Source organism: Trachinotus anak, unplaced genomic scaffold (assembly GCF_046630095.1).
Source record: "Trachinotus anak isolate AG129_WGS33_773 ecotype Australia unplaced genomic scaffold, CSIRO_AGI_Tana_v1 ptg000002l, whole genome shotgun sequence".
NCBI lineage: Eukaryota > Metazoa > Chordata > Actinopteri > Carangiformes > Carangidae > Trachinotus > Trachinotus anak.
The window spans coordinates 22497088-22519620 of NW_027273853.1; the positions used below are offsets into that span (position 1 = coordinate 22497088).

The following is a 22533-nucleotide window of genomic DNA, read 5'->3' on the forward strand; positions in this document are numbered from 1 at the left end:
ACTGGCAATAGGCCGCACTGGTAGCCCATGCCAGCATGCCAGTACAGTGACCTCACCTGGAAAACAGGTATTTGCCATTTCTGAAATGTTGAATTGAAGGTATTGAACTATGGCATGCGACAGAATTTCATTTTCTTTCCCTTTCTTAAATGAAAATGTCAATTATTAAACTAAAAAACTTAAATCCACCCTCCATACTGCAGAGATATATTATATTTAAGATATATATGGATTTTTGTAAAGATATATAACGATTATTATTGGTTATCATGCTCACCTGACAGCAAGAATGTGGGTTCAGATCCACTGGCTCCAGATTATCTCTCACCCAATATGTCCTGTGATAGTCTCCAGCTCCCATGAGCCTCCATGGGTCTACACAAAATTCATACATAATTATCAGCTTTTATTAGATAGCTAACTTGCACATACTGTGCAATGTGAGTTCCCAAAGGCCTTTTAAAAGTTGCATTGAGACTGTGTGAGACTGAAACTGTTGACTGTTGGGTGGCAGCTCCAGACGCGCTAGAAATACCTCCACAAAGCCTAGTTTCAGCAGTAAATCACACACACAGTCATTCAGACCTTCTCATTACAACTCTGAGTCATACAGAACCTGTGCAGGTGAGCTCACCAGTGTGAATGCTTTCGTAATGCAACCAAGGAGCTCCTGGCTTCTGCAGCCTCAGCAAGCTCACAATACAACGTTCACCTGGAATAACGAAGAAGAGAGTGCTACATAGGGTGTCAAGAGAAAAGGAGTCAGAGATGAGCTAGATGAACAAAAAGGTCCTGCGACATCCTGCAAAAAAGACGCAGGTCAACTAGCAGAGCAGGCAGAGAAATTTGGGAAAATCTGGACTGTTAATGGCCCAACTGATCACTAATTCCCGCACCCTCAGGAGTAATAAAAACACATAGAGCTAGTGCAAACTGAAAAATTGTTGGAACGCAAAGCAACTGAAGCGTGAGTGAGTGAGTGAGTGAGTGAGTGAGTGAGTGAGTGAGTGAAAGGGAGAGAGACTGTTACTGTTGTTATTACTTTTGATAAACTGTGCCAACTCAATTTATTGTCTTGAGCTTTGTTCCTTCCCGGCCTATCTGAATTCTGTGGTATTTATACAATGGACCATAGAAGTTAGTACAGACCACGATTGTTACATTTTGCAAACTCATTCAAATCAGTGTATAGTAAATATAAGTCAAAGTGTGCTACAGTCTTAAAATTTGTCTTAAATATATAAAAAGTGTTGAATTTAACTTCAGGATTCCTGCATATACCCTACAAGGGTTACATACGGACATAAACAGAGTATACATGTGATGTCAGACACACAATACCTGACTAATTTCCCACCTTAATTTGTTTCAAAGAGTGGATGAGCTAATTCCGTATGTTCCTATCCAGTTAGCCCTTGGGTGGCTAAGAGAAGACGTGCTGTGACACGTTGGTGTTTTGAAGCTGGCATTTGGCTGTGGAGGGGAACCTCTCCTTAACCGATGTCTGACAGTGATTGAGATAGATCGGAGGGAGGGAAGGAAGGGGGGAAGACATATGAGGCAGAGGGAGAGAGCCATAGGGTATAGGAGAGGGGAGGGTGTGTCTGGGAAATTGAGTTGCTTTAACATCAAAGATAACCCCTCTCAGGACTCTACACAAAGCTTGCACTAGGCCGGGAGACACTGCACTTTATCAGTGTCTCTTCCTGTTTGGACGGAAGCCTTATCCTTGAAGCTTGAGTTAAATACTGATATACACAAGAAGAATTAGACGTCAACATCACCTGCTCTCTGACATGACCAAACCCACACATCCTGAAAACTAGCAATAGCAGCAACGCAGTAGACATGTTGTCAGTGTGAACATGCACGCATGCTTCTTTGTAGCAGGTCAGTAACGGCAGCCACCACACACACACACGCACACACACACACAATGCAGGCAGTGTGTTCTTGGCCTAAGATTTGCAGTAATGGATCAACAAAGGTAGTAAAGCCAGTAAACAATATCTTCATAAATAGGTTTTGAAGGAAATACATTCAACGTGTTGTTAAGATACACACAGTGCATTTAGTGAGTAAAACTTTTATTTATTATTTAAGAAAACAACTGGGCATTTTGAAGTGAATTCATTTAAAAAAAAAAAAGTGTTTCATTCCGTGTTAACTGGCACAGGCAGAAAGTGGACATGCAGAGTACCTGTCAAAAGCTGTCAGAAAAAAATATGTTACACACAACCAAAAGAAGACAGACTCCAACTGCAACTTTTGCTCCAGCGCATATAATAGTGTAAACCATGTTATTGTGTAATGAATTTGGGAACGTCTCTTTTTCAGAACAGTGTGAAAAGGAGCAGGACTCACTGCCCAGCCAAATTAGAGGAGGTAAGGAGGAAGGAAATGTATCAGCACCAGCAGAAGGAGAAAAAAATACTGAGAAAGGTGAGTGTGTGTATTGTGTGCTTCTGTATGGGTGCGTTTGCATTTTTAACAAGTGTCTCCTTCTGTTTTTCATGTGTGTTACTACAGAACAGAGTAAGTCTACACAACAGGTCTAGACCTCCCATGTCCATATATCTTAGCCTGACCGGTGAATGGTCTCAGCTACTAGATAAAAAGCCCTCAGTGGAACTAAATCACTATTAATTCAGCAGGTTCAACTTAGGGCTGAGTCATAAAAGAGAAAAGTTGACAAGTACAATCCTGCCTAACATTGGAATTAAATCACAGATCTGTTACAAAATGTTCTCTGGCAATATTTTAGCTGAACTATTTGTAATTGGATAATTTAAAGACTTAAAGAAATGCTAAAAATATTTATAGCTGTAATAGTGACATGGCTCTAGGGATGGTAATGTTGTTCTGCCAGTTGGCTCACCACTTTAGTCCAAGCTCAACAGTTTGATGAATTGCCATGAAATTTTGTACAGATAATTATGGTGCCGAGAGGATGATGTCTAATAAATTTAGTGGTCCAAATTCAGTGAACATTTCCTCTAGCGCCACCAGCAGGTTGGCATTTTTTCATTTCATTCATACAAATAAATCAACAACTATTGGATGGATTGCCATGAAATGTTTTACTTATATTCATGGTGCTCAGATGATGAATCCTATCCAGCACTTATTCTTCACCATAAAATTTTGTACATATATTAAATGCCTCATTAAGAGGATAAATTGTAGATCTTTCCAATGTCACCATGAGGTTGACATTATACTTCTCAGTAAAAGATTTTGAAGACTAAAAGATTGATTGCAATTAAATTTGATTCAGCCATTCATGGTTTCATCAGGAAGAATTTTAATAAATTTAATGAACCTCTGACTCTTTATCTAGTACCAACAGCAGGCCAACATTTCCGTTTTTCCATTACTTTCATTTATGACCAAATACCTGCAAAACTAGCAAAATGACCAACAAAGGCTCTACTTCATGTTTAGTGCCAATTAGCAAATGTTAGCATGCTAACATAGCAAACAAAAGTGGTGAACATGTTAAGCATTGTACCTGTTTAGCATTACTTCTCTTTTCAATGCACAGAACATAGTAAATCACTGTTTAAATCTCATGCACTCCTTGTGTTATAAACATTAGATACAGCTTCAGTGTATGTGTGTGTGATTGTATGCATGAGTGTGATTGCACACAAACACAGACAGTACATTGTATAAGTGGGTCTTTGTGTTCACAGCTTGCCTAAGCAGGCAGATTCTGCCCTCTGAGTAAATATGGTGAGCCACTGATAACATTCATTTGTGTATAACAAGGACACATTCACACAGCAAATCACACACACACACACACACACACACACGTATTTTAATAGGGGTATGCCTGTAATGGAATGATAACTTATTTTGGTACTCCAACATTCACCAGAGTATTATCACAGGGTTGTCCCCAGGATTTTGTAATTGAGTGTTGCTCAAGCTTTGGATGTCTACATAAAGAGAATGTGATTATCATAAGTTGGGGTGTACAAATTTTTATACCAGCTTAAATGTTATTCTCTATATTATAGCCTTAAAAGACAAAAAAGATATTGAATCATTGTTTTTTTTTTCCCCCCCGGACTCAGTTGCTGGGGCTAAAAGTGTCCTGACCCGGGTGATGCGTCTGGCCCAGCGGTACTTGTTAGACCCAATGGGCCGACAGAGGGCTGAAGACAGGAGTTCACAAACACAAGCCAAGCCCAGACAGCGCAGTCCTGCACCTGGACGAGTTTTCAGGGGTCGGACCTCAACTTCACTAACACAAGCACAGGTAAAGCTCGACTTGTTTCTATAGCAGTAATCTGTAAAAGTAGGCCTCTGTTGTTGGGCTGTAGCATGTGGTTGGCATTTTTATTAGCCATAACAACTCATCCAAAAGATCAAATAGCCAGCAATTCACCTCTCAAAAACATGCACCCATATGAACACCACATGAGTACCTATGTCTCTAGTTGTATTGTTTTGAGATCATTCTGAACCATCAGTAATTTGATTTTAAGCCTTTTTTAAAATTTCAGTTCATTTTTCTTGTCCTCATGGCTTCAAGTCATAAAATACACAAATCAGCCACAGCATTAAAACCAGTTGCTTGTTTTAATATTGTGGCTGATCAGTGTATAGCTCCATTCAGACACAAAGCAATTCAAAGTACTTTAAAGAGGCACAGAAATACATTAAAATAAACACAAAGCATTTCAAAGACAGCAAAAACAGAAACAGAAGCGAAAACAAGCAAAGATGAATAATAAAAAGAGGTTATATATTTAAATTGGACCTCTGGACTAGAGCAAGGTTTGATTTTTGGGAAAAGATTTTAATCCAAATATGTTCTCTTTTGTCTTCTCCCTTTTCACATTTCTAATTTCAATCACCCATTCATCATCATATTCTGGCAGTATCTAAATATCAGTATGATTTCCAGGCCCACATAAAAATCAAAACAAAAGAGCAAATAAAGAAATGCAGTGGGCTAAGTTCTTTTCAAGAGAATTAAGTGGGACTGGAACTAAGCCTCTTATGTGTAGCTCCAATTTTCCATCACACACACACACTGGGCCATGTCCAAAAAGTGATTAAGACATATCTTTTCAACTGCACCTTGTTGTTGCTGGTTAACCACACAAACTAAGGAGGGTGGTGACTGTGGTTAAGGAGCCAAAACAAGACACACCTCTTCAGTATGATGGAGCATCCAGTCATCTGGGTTTTAGTCAGATAAAAATCTATCTCTGTTCTTATTCCAGCTCCTTCACCTTCCCTGTGTTTCCCCCACCTTCAGATCAGATCCAAGAGGCAGAGCCAGCAGAGAGGCAGAGCCCACCAGCTGGTGGTGCAGGGGGGTAGTGGTGATGTCACTGTGACAGATACAGCTGGATGTGGGAAAACTGACAGGTGAGGACAAAGGTTAAACTTTGCAAACAAAACATGACATGCCTGTACTCATGCATTTTTCCATACAGATCACTCATCTAATTAGTCTCCTAGTGTACAAACTATAGGACATTTAGGCACATCAACCTGGAGGATCTCTGTTTGTTACCACTGACCAGGAGTTCACTGGAGGGCATTCCCACACACAGTGTATCAGGGTGCCTCTTTCACCTCTTCATTTTATTGGTCTTATTCAATTAGCCTTTGATCTTTTAGGAAATTTGCTCCGATCATTTCAGAGATTTTCCCTTACATAACTGAAAGCACATATGCAGACAAATGAGCCTGCACATTAAACAATTAACAATTTATCATATGGCACACACACATTTGAACATGCAAGTCCAGAAGTGCCTGTTTTAGCTTGTTTCTTCTCATGCAACTATAATGTAAATGCATAAGATGAAAAAGTCAGAAAGACAAGTTGTATTACCATTGCTCTGTTCTTTACATCCTGTTTGTCACCTTGTGTTTGCCCACCACAATCACCTCACATATTTGCATGTCTGTTGAAGTACCTGCATTCACACACTGTCCTCTGTGTGTGACATCTGCATCTTTTATGGAGCTGAATTCATTAATATTCCAGCTGAAAGTTTCACTTGTCCATGATGTCTTCAGGTACTGACTCTTTTCAACAAAACTTGGTCTTCCAGCAGCATATAGAATTTCACAATAGTCCTCTAATCCTCTCATTGTAATGTTGTTTTTTCCTCTGACAAGCACACTGCTTCAGACAAAAGGGTGTCACTCGTGTTAGTGCCGAGTGTGTGTGTGTGTGTGTGTGTGTGTGTGTGTGTGTGTGTGTGTGTGTGTGTGTGTGTCTGTCTGTCTGTCTGTCTGTCTGTCTGTCTGTCTATGCATGCATGTGTATGTGCATGTTTCAAGCATACTTGTCATTCCTCACTCTTTAGTCTTTGTGTCAAGTGGTTTAGGTTGTTTTAACCAGGCTGTGGGTCACCAGGGTCGTCAGGGGTCACCACAAGGATTATTGTAATTGGGTGACAAATTACTGGTTGAGGGTGGAACTGAACAATGCTCTCTGTCAGGTTTTGAGAACTCACATCATCTTAACAAGAATAAAACCAAACATGATGATCATCAAGACAAGTTGTGGAACATAAGGGAGGGAGAGGGAGAAATATACTGATTCTCCTGCTCAAACACAAATGCACATTTTGGATGGTGTTTTATTTTTCAGTTCTGCCTTCATCAGCAGAATGGAAGGAAAAAATGAGAATTCACACATTGTTTCAAGGTGGATTGAATGATATTGAGTAATTGTCAGTGTAGAAAGTCTGCAAAAATGAACCAAAATAAACCTGGACTCCAGAGAGTTAAACATTTAAGCTTCCCTACACGTTTACGTAATAAGATGCATGTCTAAAAGGGGCTCAGGTCATAAATGACCTCTGGTCACGCCATCCCAGTGTGAAATGTTGGAAAACAAAAGCAGTGAGGAAAGTCCCCTGCAGAACCCACTCGCTGCAATTTTGCATAATTTAAGCCAGTTTTTGTTTGTTCTTTTACTTCCTGCTAAGTCTTGAATGCTTCAAGTCCACTTCAGTATTGTTTTGCTTAAAGATTTTTTTCTAAAATCTTGTCTTTAGTATGAACAGTTTATATCATAGAGACATTGAACACTGCTGTTTTTCCCTAGGGCAAAGAAATAGGAACAGTTGAGATCCATGTTTGACTATATTCAGCAACCTTTTACATATGTTATATACAAACATGCTAACCACAGGTGTACAATATTCTTCCCATGGTTGTAAAAGTCATTTAGCTATGTTTCTTATCTGGGGTGAATCCTACCAGGGCATTTAAACATTTAAACTCTGGTCTTGTCTTTCATTAATAATTTAAATGTGGTTTTCCTGGTAGACAGGATTACATTGAGCTCTGCCCAACTAGGCACAGCTCATATTTATTTTAAACTAAAATATATGTTTGAAATGATTTTTGTCTTTGTCATATAAACTGTAGATGCTATTGTGCTTGTAAATGAATATTATTTTATTATTATCTATTTGCATTGCCTTGCATTTATTTGAGATGGGTTGGAACAGGATTTGAGAGCTAACATGGCTGCCACAGCAAACATCAAAGAATCAAATCATGTTGAGAACTCAGATTATATCTGACATGGCTAAGTAGATCCTGCTTTTGAGGGGTCAAAGTTCAAGGATTGGTGCCCTTACTTAGCCGTAAGGGTCACACTATCTGAATACCACGGTGACTTGACATTATACCATGACCATGTGACATATCTCTTGTGTGCTGTATTGTCTAAGTATCTTGACGGTCTCTATGTCTTTGTCACTGAGGAATCTTGTCTTGAATTATTTGTCAGACATGTTGAATTTGTTAAGAAACCAGCAGACAAAACATGAAGCGAGCTACAGGAGGAGAACATTCAAACAATAGGAGGAATGCTCTCCGTTCCTTTGTGGCATTTGTTTCTCAGAATTCCCCCTGCTCTCCTTCCTGTCTCAGCAGGTTCATATACACACTTACACTTAGATAGCTTTTATCTTCAGGACAGGACCCAAAGTCAGTCTTAAGATCTTGGATCAGCATCATTTCAGCAAGAGGACATACACTTAGCTCTCATGTTTACCTCCAGATATTATGTTACAAACTCAGCCATGATAAAACATGAAACTATGTATGTCCTCACACACCTTTGAATGCCACTTTGCCATAAATCCCTTAACCTCAATTCCACAACCATCAACCCAGGCCAAATAATCCAGCACTGTATAGAAAGTACATCAACAGAGCAGCAGTTTGTGTTGTGTGCACAGGAACAACCACTGACACAGAAATGCACAGAGGAAAAACTTCAACTTTATTTTGAGTGTGTGTATTTTTTGTGTAAGTTTTATGCATCTTTGTTTTTACTGGCCAACTTTTGACATTGGTTGCTGTGTATGTAAAAGCCTCTGAGTTCTGCTTGCTTTTTATGTATTTTATATGTTATTACCTTTGTAAGACGTTATAGTTTCATTACATATTGTAACACAGAATGGTTTGTGACTGAATTGAATTTGAAGTATTGTTTTACTTCAGCATAGAAGATACTGTGTATTTTTAATCCAGACTTGTCATGCATTGTGTGTATGTGTATAGTGTGCATTCATTTACATGTAACACTATATATGGGTGGAAGCCTGCCAACCTTAGAGTGGTTGGTGTAGTGAACGTACTTTTACCTTGTACATGAAATACAAAACGTTCCATCTTCATGAATTCAGAATACAAGCTGTGTCACTGCCTCTTCTTCATCATTTCCTGCTTCAAATTCTTACAGAATTAGCAATGCTCCCACCCTGTGGTGTGTTTCACTGAGCGTTACCCTACCCCTGAACCCTGCTCCACAATGCAGTAGCCACTATGCAGGTGGTATGATGGCAGGCCTTCATCTGAGGATAAAGAGCGTATCACAACACTGTAGAAATGGATTTGTAATCCCATCTGAGAGTTTGAAGGAGGTGATGATGGAGGGAAACTAGTGATTCTCCTGATCCCGCTGCTCTTTCTTTATTCATTAGTGAGGTGATTTTAAATTATGAAACATTTAACAAGGCTGGAATTTTAATGTGATTAATTTCTATTTTTAACTGTCCTTATGTGTATTATCCATATGATCAATAAAAATACAACTTTAGGATAGTAAGTAAAAGGTGCCCCAGCTAATGAAGAAAAGAAAGCTATAAGAAACATATATACCTTATCTTATACCTACGGTGTAAATTAATTTATAATCTGATGCATTTATTGATACAAGCCTTTAATAATTGTCCAGCTACCCTTCAATTAATAAATTGAAATAAATGACTTTAAAAGTTAATTTTTTTCACTATAAATTTGTCTTTTTGTTTCCAGATCAGAGCAAACCTTCAAGAGGGCAGGCACAGGACCTATTGGCAAGGTGGCCCGCCATCATAGTAACCACAGCATCAGAGTCAAGTCCCTCCGTCTTCTACGAAATGGAAAGAACCCGTTACACCAGACCCCTCCCTCCTCCTCTATCCTCCCTTCATCGCTCCGTTCCTCTACCCTTCCTCCATTGTTCTCCATCCCGTCTTCAAGTGCTCCATCATCCAGTGCCTCTCAAAGCGGAGAACAACACAAGAATCAAAACACAACCAGGATGGCTTTCATCAAGTAAGTATCAGAGCTCCAAATGAATTTTATCCCTCACATAGATCCAATCAAATAGCCCGAATAAGAGCTGTGTGAACTGCACAAAGTTCCACATGACACTGTCAGAGGTTCAGAACAAGGCAGAAAGCTGAGCAGGCAGGCAGCCATCAGGGGCCCTGCTCTACTCAGCCATGTCACTCACCCCACTTCATGTAAACTCTTTAATTCCTCATGACAGATTTGGGAACCAAAACAGGAAGTTGTTTGAAAGTGGTGACAGTGGTGGGTATTAAGAACTACCCACACAGCCCAAGGGCATAAAATTAATAGTTTAATTCCAATACTACTTTGGCATTTTCATTTAAATCTCCGCCCATGGGACTAAACAAATTTATCCTAGATTATGTTTTCAAACACTTGAGATGATTTTTGACTGAATGCATCACTGAACCGCAAATGCGTCTGCTGCATACTAATGTGTGCTCTGATTGAAGTGCACAGCACAATTAATGCCCACAAAACATAGTTATTCAAACTGAAAATGCTACAGGAAACAATTCAGATCAGTCAAAACCTTAAAGTACTCGTATGCATTGGATGTAAAAGCTCGTCAAACGAGTGCATCCCAGCCCATATCCCAGTAACTGTAATGTCCCCATTTACCTTTACACTAGCTGATGGTTCAGCTAGACCTGGAACTAACTGTGTGGTTCTAGTTCTATGTATCTAGAATGAATACTTTAAACGCTAATAATTGACTCAGGAAGGAAGTTTGTAATACTGTAGTCAATGAAAACACATATTTCTAAGGCTATTATTCCAACAATACAGGAAAGCATTTTTGAAATTACACAAAAAAATGTTTTTGTCTATTAAAATCCCTAAAAATCATTATGCCGTCACTAAAATCATTTTTTGCTTTATCACATAAAATCAATTTGTTAGATTTTTTGATGGATTTGCTGAATTGTCACAGGAGATAGGAAGTAGGGAGCTGGGATTTCACTGGTAATTAACGAGATCAAACTTGCCAAATAAGCCCTTTTATTGACTGATGGCGGATGTAGAAGAAAGCTGTGGTCCGGCTCAAAGTAAGTATATTAAGCAGAGCAAACCACATCACAGATCATGTCAAGTTTCACATTATCAAACGAGCAACAGTCTGTGTTAATCTGGTTTGAGGATGTGCTGGTAGGAAGTGTTTTTGTTTTATAGACAGTGGCACTCCACATCAAGCCTCTTCCCACTGATCAGTCCAAGAGCTGCCAGAGGAACTTTTAGTTTCCTCTTAGCTTTTGTTAAACAATGAAATTCCAAGCTAACTAATTAGCATCTGTTGTGTCAATTTGTAAGAAGTAAGTTTTTATGTCCATGAAATTCCAAACATTTGATCCATACCCATTCTCCACAAAACACTGCACTGCATGTCAGCATTTTTGCCTGTGTGTATTATTTGGAAACACAGAGTAAATAAATAGCACCATCTGAAAAACAAGGCTGGTAAATAACTCACCAATGATATCCATTTTCTTTTCATAATATTTTTGACTATGATGAATGTTTGTTGCAAAAGCAAAAACTCATCTCCATCTTGGCTCCACCCACATGCCCCAGCAAATCACAGCCAGATTCTCAAGTGCTTATCAGACTCACTGGTTTGTGTTTTGCCTCTGTGTAATCACTAATGGTAAATGGATGGCACTGATGTATTTATGGTCTTGTAATGGGTTTATAAGATGAGTGTGTGTGTGAGAGACAGAAAGAGATGGTGTGTTTTCCATAGCATTTTACAGCAGGGCAGGGTGGGACACCAGCACTAAAATAGACCTGCAGTTTCCTGTTTAGTAAGTTACACACCTTCTGCACAATGTGCCCCTCCCAAGAATCTCATGGGAGGAACATGTCTCCACTATTGACAGAACGATGTATATGCACATGCCTCTTGTTATATATATATATTAACAGATTAGTTGGTGGCTGAGTCTGTGATGTGAAGGTGTTCCTTGTATGTGTGGGAAATAAGGAAATACAAGTGACATGTACAGGAAGATGAGCTAAGCTGTCCTGTCTTCACCACCTCAGCGACAGACAGTATCTGCTCGCCAGAAGTCCTGACACACACAGCCTGAAATTACTTTTCCTCTCTGTGACTTCCCTCATGCAGCAGGTGTTTTAAGTTCATCCAAAGTACAGGGGGAGGTTGGGGGGTTGTGGGGGGGCGATTAATATTTGTTGTACATTAAATGTGGGATACCTACAAGGAAGGTATGGAAGTATTTATGTGATAGATCCAGTTTTCAGTTAGTAATCACAGTAGGTACAGCTTGCATTCTGTCTGATATAGAGCTGCAACTAATGATTATTTTCATTATCAGTTTAATCTGATGATTTGTTTATTGATGAATTATTTAGTCTATAAAATTCTAAGAAATAGTGAAATACTAGTTACAATTTTGACACTGCCTATTTTGTATGATCAACAGTTCAAAACCCAAACAAAAAATAGTTGCAGAAGATTTTTTTTTTTTTTTATTCGACTACTCATACATCTCTAATCTGCTTTACAAAATACAATTGGAGTTCCTATATCTTTTCATGTTCATCAATTGACTGAGTAAGACAGGATGACACGTTACAAAGGTCAAGTTCAAAACCACAGTATGATGTGACACATGGCATTGTTACCTTAGCTGACTTTGCTATGAGGCTACAAACCAGTTTCATTGTTACTTTCTGATTTTTAGATTGGAATTGAATTTCACTTTAAGCAGCATTAGTCTAGTGCAACATGCTACATCTCATCCAGATTATTTAATTTCTACTAAATTAGCCACAAAAAAAAAAAAAGAAAAAGCCTGCTCTTGCTTTGTCGTCATGGGGTATGGAGTGTAGATTGGTGATGGGGAAAAAACTGAATGTGAAAAATTGAAAAGATCTGATCACACTGTGAACGCACAGTGCCAAACATAGGTTGGCAGGGAGGAAAACATATTTTCCAGATGAGAATCACATGACTGACACAGTGCACAGGTAACTAGCTCAACCAGTATTCTTCCAGTCACAGAGACACACATGCACAGTCTTTCACACTGGAACACAAACTAGCACTCTCCTAACATAAACAACTTTTACATAGTATGCAGTGTTTCTTGCTGCATGTATTTTATATTTTGTATATTTTTGCACCTTGTCTTTTAACTGCTCTTTTAACATTCTTCAAATTGATACATGAAACAAACGGAAATTGCATTGTTTTTCAACAATCTGAGGTTTGATTGGCCCTCATTTAATGACATAATCTTGGTCTTCCTCAGTAGTTTAGTAAGAAATGCCACCAGCTAATTATCTTGATAAGCCTAGTCCTAATATTTGCAAAATAGTAGTGGATGGAAACATGCATTAATTTTTCTTTGTCAAAATCTAGTTAAAATTTTAATAAAAACCCACTTACTGACATACAAAAACGCACACACACTCATACTGTCTCCCTATGGCATCTTTTGACAGAAACAGTATGTGTAAGATAATTCCTGAGCTTTCAAACTTTGTAATTGAGACATCTGCTTTGGGAATTATCTGGTTAATAAATGTTCAATATCTAGAATGGCAATGGGCAATGCCGCGACGGAAAGTAGTTGTCTGGTACCCGTGTGCATGAAGACACCAATAGGGGTTGATCATTACACACAGATACTAACGGATAAAGTCACTGAAGCAATTAGAGCCATAGTTTTTCCCATGATAGAGCAGCAGAACATATGTGACCCCTGCAGCCTGTGAGTGGTGTAGGGGGCTTAAAAAAAGTGATTGAAGTCTGTGCATACTGCATGAGCTTGTGTGTGCTGGCTGAAGCTTGTCATCTGATCCACTGGTGTTATTGGCTGTATGTTCAGCAGTGTGGGAGCCACTCTCCTGTCCTGTACTCACCTCTCATCTCCTCTCCCTGGGGAAGTGTGTGTGTGTGTGTGTGTGTGTGTGTGTGTGTGTGTGTGTGTGTGTGTGTGTGTACACACGTTTTATGTACATGTGCGCACTTTCAGTTTGTACCGACATTAGCCACATTCAATATGAGATCATGTGTTCTTGTACCCTGGTTGGTCATGTGCTGATGTTCCTTTGAGCTGTGCATGCTGCATGTGATGAAACACAATGCAATATAAATCCAGATAATGGTCATATACATGAATGATTTTAAATCATTCAGGTTAGTATAAGCACATGCATGAAAATACTATATACACATATGTACCCCCTCTGCCATTGTTAAAGGAATTGTTAAGATACAGGTGTAGTGGTGTTATGTAACAGGGTAGTGAGGATACGGGACGGATGACTGATCACACACACACACACACACACACACACACACACACACACACACACACACACACACACACACAGCTCATCCTATTTAAAGAAACAAAGGGGCAGTGGAGGCCTTACTGCAGTGTTGGTTGCTTAGACCAGCACAGTGACGCTATAATTCCCCCAGCAACCACAAACAAATCAAGCATGGCTTTAGTCACTGTTTAATGTGCCATAGTTTAATATAAAAATATTAAAAACAACAATCATTGACAATGTTTTGTCCTTGTATTACATAATCTCTTAAAGTCCCTTTTACACCACACATGACTGATGGTCTCATTCACTGTTTCAAAATGTGTAACCACAAAGAGAATGATAAATATATAAACACTTTACATAATATACAGTTCATGCAATGGACTTAAGTTCAGACTTATTAAAATAATTGACTTCACTCCTGCTTTTTGACTCTAAAATTAGTCAATGTATTGATACTCATGAGATATAATAAATAGTCGAGGCCTAATTACCTGACCTACCTATGCTACTAAGACCCTCAGTTAAGATACAGGCACCTGGTGGGTTGTTCACTCCAGACTTTTCTGTCTGCATTGTGTCAGCTTTTAGATTGCATTAAGGCAGACACTAAAGATATAGCATGTATTTGTATTTCCTTTTTTTTTTCATGAAGACAGAGTGTAATTGTCTCTGTCGCACTGGCAATGTAATTATATTAAACACAGTGTGTGGTACACACTGTTCTTAAAACTAGTTGCGTAATGTGACAGGCTCAACAGACATAACTTAAAAACATGTTTATGTCTGGTCTCAACTTGTCTGTTATTCCTATGACATAAAACAAGTAAGCAGTAATCATGTCATGCTCACCTCTTGTGAAATGCGACTGGTTTAATTGATAATAACAGTCTATATCATCAGTTCCCTAAAATGTCCAAGTGCTCAGTTAATTTTTTTCAGATTTCAGCATGTCTGCTTCCACTTTGTTCCCGTGACACACAACACTACACTAATCTTAATCATTCATTACATCACTCCAGATTTGTCAGCGATGCCCAGCTGCTGTTTGGTGTGCATGTGTGTTTAAGCCGACTGTAACTGCAGCAGGCTTTACCTGTGTGAATGATAGCATTTTTCAGGTCACACACTAGTGAAAAGGCCAAGACTCACAATGATATCCCACACCATGGTGTATGTTTGATCAAAGCATCAGCCTTAAGCCCTACAGAAACTCACACTCTACAATTCTGAGAAAGTGTCAACACTAAGACTTAAAGGTTTGCAAGAGAAATACAATAGTACAGGTGAATTAGATGTTTGAACTCTGGCTGAACTTAATTTCCCATTTAGTTTCCGCTCATACATCAACTACAGTTTGTAGTCTAAATGTCCATTTCTTCTTTTTATGTTTTGATGTATAAGCACAAAACCAAGGTAACCTCTTGTTTTACTGTAGCTCTTAATAAATCATCATTATATGCCCTACAGGGAAGTCTTAAGCTCTTAACAGTTTAAACCTCAGTATTTCTAATTTAACTCAAACATGACGACTTTGGATAAAGCCTTATTTTGCCTATCACATAATTACAGCAAAACCTGTACATGTACACACAGTTTTAGACTGAGGGAGGCAGCCACAAGGCAGAGGTTCAGCAAAAGTGAGTGGCAGTTTTGGCCCACGCCTTGCTGTTTATTTGTAAGGTGAACAAAAGCTAACAGGTATAAATGTAAAAGTGAGTGAGCCATGAATGGACCACACCTCACTGTTTTTCTAAAAGCTGAATGGAGAGGGCCCCCCATGCCTGCAGTGAAGGGAAGTGAGAAACTGAATAGACTGAAAATAAATTGCTCTATGAGGTACGTTCATTGTTTTACCTCCAGTGTAACAAAGGGAACTGTCAGTCCTGATAAAAAAACTGGAAAAGTATATTGTTGAGTTTTCACCAAGATGTATGTCATAAGTTATTGCATATCTAAAATCTTCATGAAAGGGTTGCTTTGAATGCTAGTCACTGCATTGAATGGGAAATGTCAAAGTTAATGACTGTCAGGTAAAAGGCCTTAAAGGTTAAAAGTACAGAAGTGAACAAAGCCATGATAAAGGACAATGCAAAGTCCTCTGATGCTCTGGGAATGAGGATGTTTTGTTTTGTTTTGTTTGATTGATTCGTCAAATACTCATATTTAACAATATGTGCAAGGGTGGTATTTGCTAAAAGGAAGGTGTGCAGGTTGAGTTTCCCCATTGGTTGTTGCTCTTTCTAAATGATTTAGCACCAACAAGCAGTGTTGACAACACAACAAGATTTTTCAGACCCCTTTAGTGACTCTTTTTTGTCCTACTTACAAATCCATACCTAAGTACAGCCTTGTAGAGCTACTAGCATGGCTGTAGACTTTTAGTCTTGCTTCTGATATAATGTTTTGTGTTTGTGGCTCTACCAAGACCAAAGGTTTATTTGGATGAAATAGCACAACTGCCAGTTGGTACTGGCTGTAATTGCCTCAATGACTGAACAGACAAAGAGCACCAACAACAAAATCTCAAATATTTTCAATGGAAAATCCAGTGAAAAGTTCTGTGATTTATATGTGGCTAGCAAAACTGATCAGCAAAGAGAAATTCAAGTTGATTTGACCAAAAATCATCTCTTTGTTTAACCACTGTAAGAATACAGGAATCCCCCTCAGACCTCTAGAGTTCATGACAGAAAATAAATGGGAAAAGTGAAGGTGCTCCTAAAGCCTAGATCTCTTTGTGTTTATGTAAGAATCTGATAAAATACTGCCCTGTGGAAGCAGTGGGAAATGGAAAAGAGAGCTTGCTTGTATAATGTCAAGCCTACAGGCATAAAGAAGCAACATAGGAAATGTAGTAAATTTTGAATAAAACTGCTATCATTGATATCCAGTTAAGGGACAGCGGAAGCTGTCACTCTGTTCCTACCCTGATCTACATTCCACTTGCTTTAAATGAACTGTCATACTAGAAGTCTTCAGTAACTTCCCAGTACTTCCTATAGCCCGTATCTAAGATTGTATCTGATATCTGCTGTGTCTTACTATGAACACCTGCTGAGGACAGGATGAGGGAGATGAGGCTGTAAAGGTTTGTGGTGAATGGCTGAGTCTATTGTCTATGGGAAAGGAGCTTGTCACTGAGTTGTTAGATGGCCATTCATGAAAACATAGGCCAGGTCAGAAAACCTTGAAAAAACATCAAAAAAGGTCTCCCCCTCTTACGAATCCCAGTTGTTTACATTTCCGGTCCCCTTCCCCCGTCTCGCAGGAGGGGCAGAGGTGTGTTTCACAGAAGATGTTAGAGTTTATTCCTCACCTTGTCATCCAAATGCACCTGCCACCCACCCTGAACAAATTATTTTCCCGATCACACATTATCAGTAGTTCTCCATGGGATGTTATACACAATTATATAGTAATAGTCAGCTGGTTTTAAATAAATAAAGTAAAAGTTTGTTGTTTTGGGTTTTTTTTTTTTGTTTGTTTTTTTTTTTCGGTAAAATGAAAATGGCAACAGGTATTTCCACAATAGCCTGAACACAGCCTGACATTTGTAATCCATTCAAACTTAAATTCTCAATGTTACTGCTACTTCCCCAACAAACAATTTAAAACCTCATAACATTTGGCCGCTGATCACATTTTTTAGAATGTAATTAATATTTTTCCTCATATATTGTATATTATTTCATCAACCTCCAACCCATCTGCTGTTAATCAGAATGTAAACTATGAATGTAAGACTATGCATCAACATGTTGTACATGATGCACAGAAACTGGCTTGCGTTTGAAGAGTAGTCAGAATGTGCACAGCTAGCAAAAGCACCTTCACAATCATCCGCCATCGTATGTCCGTGAAGGTTCTCAGTCATTCAGGTCATCGTAGTCGTTGAGTGACAGGATTGTAGTTTGAAAGTATCTCCTTTAAGCACGGACATGTATGTTATATGTCACACTGGATACAGACGTGTTGGTGCCATACATCACGTCTCTGGTTCTGTAACAGCGGCGTGCACATGTTGCCTTTGTTTACCTCAGTGTCAACACGAAAATGCAGCATAATGGAGTGTGTCCTTGTCTGCAATACAGAGGGATTTCTGTGTAAAATGGACTACTGAGTCACTGCAAAGGAAATGGGTTTACTGCTGCAGCACATTTAGCTTCCTGTGCTTCTATCTACATTTCCCTCTTTTTCTTACAGTGTAATTGAATTTAAATTATAGATGATGTATGTCTGCTGGAGCAGAGAGGTAATAATCATTCCCTTTGTTCAGGTGTTTGTGTGTTTGTGTGTGCTGCCCATACCTGTCTATGGATATATTAACATACATGTACAAAATATGCATGTTGTTGTATGTGATGTCCATGCTGTACATCTTTTATGTGTGTAACCACTTACTTTTTTGTACACTAATGTACATGTGCACACACTCTCACAAAGCCTCTAAGAAACAGAAGCAACCTGAGCTCAGTTCACCTGACTGATGTTACCTGGCTAACACTTTCCCATTACTGTACCAGGCACACAATAGACTTCACGTGTGTGTGTGTGTGTGTGTGTGTGTGTGTGTGTGTGTGTGTGTGTGTGTGTGTGTGTGTGTGTGTGTGTGTGTGTGTGTGTGTGTGTGTGTGTGTGTGTGTGTGTGTGTGTGTGTGTGTGTGTGTGTGTGTGTGTAAGAGAGAGAGAGACAGAGCTCCATTGACCTGACTATATTACTCAGCCACCTCAGTCTAAATTATTCCCACCCCAGTGTAGCATGGTCCCAACTTGACACCCAGTCTAAATGTTTTAGTAGCTCCATTATGGTCCTTTAAGAATGGAAACTATATTAACAAAGCAATTTTGTATGACAGGTGGGCAAACTACTGTGTTGTGAACTCTACATCAGTGACAAATGTAGGGCCAGTAGGGTTACACAAGTTTGTCTGTCAGGCCCCAACATGTCAAGAGAGCTCACTGTGCTCAGTTTTAGTTCAACAGCCCCTGATAGACATGAACGATATCATCTTCATTGTTTTTCTATGGAGGTCTCAGGTTGGAGGATGTTTTTGACAGATGCATAGCAGACAGGAACTGTGGCTCCAATCTCAGTAGAGCTGAAGCTGAACTGTATCTGTGGTTTATGATTGTTATCAAATGTTGTCAAGGCCCAGAGACTAATCGGTGGACAACATCTTCAAGATGCAGTTTGTATGAATGCTAGAGTGTAAACAGGGTGGTCACACTCTTCTCGGAGTGCCTTGTGTTATCTGAAGCTTACTGTATTTGACATGCAGCCGAAATAGTAAGCGCAGCAACACTGAGCTGAGGCTTTTTAATTTTTTATTGGTTCATAATTTCCTAAGAGGATTTCTGGAAATTGATTATAGAGGAGTAAATAGATAAAGTGTTCAATTAGACTTAAGACTTGATTAACTCCAATTAATTGCTGGTGTTACCTAGAGAGTCGGTGTACAGCAGGTCAGCTTGCAAACAATGTGAAACATGTCTACATGCAAACAGACAAACCACAGTAGATGAAGAATGAAGTTTTACTTGCTGCTGTTTATCAACTCAAAACAACTGATTAAACTGAATGTAATTGATAATTTATAAGTAGTAGCAAATTACACAGTTTCTAGGACATTATTATGAAATTGCAAGTGTTGCCGTAATTTGCCCTTAAGCAACAGAGATGAGATCGACTTAATGGATAATACCTGTCATTTCCAACCTGGGGTTTAGTTTTAATTATAAACTTTTTTGTGAAATACAATGAATGGAGGAAACAGCTCCTGTTTCATGCACACTCGTAACAGGTCCTTTTCCACTGTGTGAGGCCATTTCTTTGTGGTGGTGACAAAGGTGTTTTTTTCAGTAGCGTTTCTCTGTGGGTGGCAGAGTCTGTACTATTCTCCAACTGGTCAATTTTGAGTTTTGTTTGAGCCATATGTTATTTCTGTGCTGTTCTGTCTACTTGGAGGCCGTCTGTTGCGTTACATACACCTTCGTTTTTTCACAGACTCTCTTTTGGCATAAAAGTGATTATTCAGGTTCATTTAAAGGCTGTGGGCTGAATAGCCTGGGGCCCTCCTCACTGTTTGCTCCATGGACATGTGCTGCCTAGTGGCAGTGACAGACTTGGCCATACGCTTGTGTCGTGGGGGCTGGTGTCAAGGAGCACCATTACCATAGTGTCAATTCTTCCATTGAATAACCTCCATAGACTTGTATTGTGGGACGGCCAGACTGAGGGCAGGCCGCAGTGAATGGCTGTTTACCACCAGGTTGGGTCTGTCTCCAGTCACATGCAGCTAAAGCCACCGTAGCTAACCTGCTCAGGGTAATCACTCCACACACACTGACTCCAACACACAATAAAAACCAGGCCAAACAACACTAACTCAATCAAACACACTCAAAAAGAGACACACTCCCACAGAAACACTTATATCTCTCTCTCAGCCACATGTACTCCCTCACACACCCTCACACCACAGTCTAAATCAGACATTTTAATCTGAGGAACAGAAGTGGTGTTTGTCTTGTGGAATGAAGGCAGGCTGTGCTATAAGCTGTGCTATAAGCTCTGGCAGTAAAGATGGGGTCACACTGAGTCCAAAAAAGCTGTCATATATTACAGAAAAAGTTTGATCTGTGGTGCATTGTGCTGATTTTTAATCCCCCATGGTCAGAATCAGGGTCCTGCAAGCACACACACCAACTCACACTTCATGGTCAAAGCTTTTAGATAACAATCAAGTCTTTATCTGAAATCTAGGAATAGGAACTCTACCTGTTTTCTGCCTGAGAGGTGCAGAGACTGTTCAGCTGTGGGGAGTTTTTGTGTGAAAAACTTAAAACAAGGAGGTGGGAAGAAGGGAAGGACAGATGGGCCCCGAAATATTTCAGAGCATTCATCTGTTTTGACCCAACATATTGAGTTCATATGTGCCTTCTTTCAGGATGTTTGTATGTGATTCCACTTTGCTGTTTTCTTACTAATGAAATCAGTCAGCTGGATGAAAGGTGTGTTCACAAATCTCGTATAAACATCTCGTATTTACTGGTTTTATTTGGCACATTAGCAAAAAGTCTGGGTCCAGTTTCAGAGAAACTGTGGTGTTATTAGGAGAGAGAATATCATCTGAAATAAATGAGTGGAAACTGTAACCAAGAACTGAATGAACCAATGCAGCTATTTTCTCGTGGTAGAAGTAAGATTATTGTCTGTGCTTTACTCTGGGTTACCATCTGCAAATTCCTCCTCCAAATACTGAATAACAGTTTTTTTTTTATTTTCAGTATTTCCCTTATATTTAGTACTTGATTTGTGTGGGCTTTTATTAGAAATACTGTAGTAATTTACAGCTAAATACCAGCTCATCTTAGAAAATTATGAGTTTCCAAGAAATTAGCTGGAAAACACAAGACCTGTAAAATAAGCATTACTAGTCTTTATTTTTTTATTTTAATCATTTAAATGAGAGGAAACACAAAATACGTTTTCATCTCGTGAGAAAATTGTTTAGTTTATTTGCTTTTAACTTGACTTTTGGCTATTTTTGTTTGTTTGTTTTTGTTTTTTTAATGCCTCCAAGCCTGTTACAGCCGGTGTATTGTTTTCAGGTTGTCCATCCAATCCTATTGTCGTGGACACAATATCTCCCTTTACACTTTGCACAAATGTTAACTTGGAGTCACGGATGAACTGATTAGAATTTGGTGATTAAAGGTCAAAGGTTAAGGTCACGTTGACCTCACAAAGCCCTTTTTAGCCATTACTGAAGACTTCACACAGCGATTATTACAAAATTTCACACAAATTTTGGGATAAACAGGAATGTAATCTGAGTGGTGGAGGCATACAATCACAAGGCAGTAAGTCTAGTTTTTTTTACTCAAATTGTATTGGTAAGAATCTGAACCAGGGTTCAATTAAAATCAGAATCAGCATATCAGAATGTGTTAACAATTCTTTGTCAAGTTGCTTTTGCTGTGTTGTTGTTTGTGCTGTGATTTGTTCTGTATTTCTTCTTTGACTTTTTTTATTTATTTGTCCTCCTCTCCGTCTTTCTCTTTCAGGGAATTGTCGTCCAGACATCAGATCAGTGTCCCACTCAGGAATGTCAGGGAGTCGACGCTGATCTGACCCTGAAGAAATGTCGGGAAAAAATCCACTACATGTTTACATTATTACATGTTTACATTATGGAGACACATGCATGTGCGCATGTGCATGTACACCCAAATCTATTTGAGCTAGTCTAAGCTCTATTTTTCCACTTGACTCATTAATGCGTAAGTTTGACTCTGTTTTTATTGTCTCACATATTTGGCACTAATAAAATAATGATATTTCACTTTTAAATGGAGACTTATTTATTTATTTAGGAGGATGTCTTCCTGGACTGTTGCCTTGCTTAAAGTTGGAGTGTGGCGACATCCCTGTGTGTCTGTGTCTGTTTGTGTCTGTATGTGTCTGTGTTAGTGTTCAGCTGACCTCTGGCTGATCTCAGAACTCCCCAGGAACCCCAAATCCTTGTTATGTCATCCAGTCCCTCTCTTTCTTCCTCTCATATAGAAACATAAAAGTCTCAAATTAAATTGCAAATATTTTTGCTGGAG

At 39.1% G+C, this 22533-nt stretch overlaps 1 protein-coding gene across 2 annotated transcripts in view; it reads left to right on the forward strand.

Annotated features, from left to right (window-relative positions):
- LOC139637541 (carabin) overlaps positions 1-22276 on the forward strand; it is a 51387-nt gene extending 29111 nt beyond the window's left edge. The window contains exons 11-15 of one of the 2 annotated variants that reach the window (XM_071506341.1): positions 2338-2442; positions 4083-4267; positions 5276-5388; positions 9316-9597; positions 21991-22276. In XM_071506341.1, coding sequence (XP_071362442.1) covers positions 2338-2442; positions 4083-4267; positions 5276-5388; positions 9316-9597; positions 21991-22057 — 752 coding nt within the window. In that variant the 3' untranslated portion in view covers positions 22058-22276. Of the gene's footprint in view, positions 1-2337; positions 2443-4082; positions 4268-5240; positions 5389-9315; positions 9598-21990 lie in introns of those variants that run through there. The other variant, XM_071506350.1, reaches the window with a different exon arrangement.
- Positions 22277-22533: the final 257 nt, after the last annotated feature.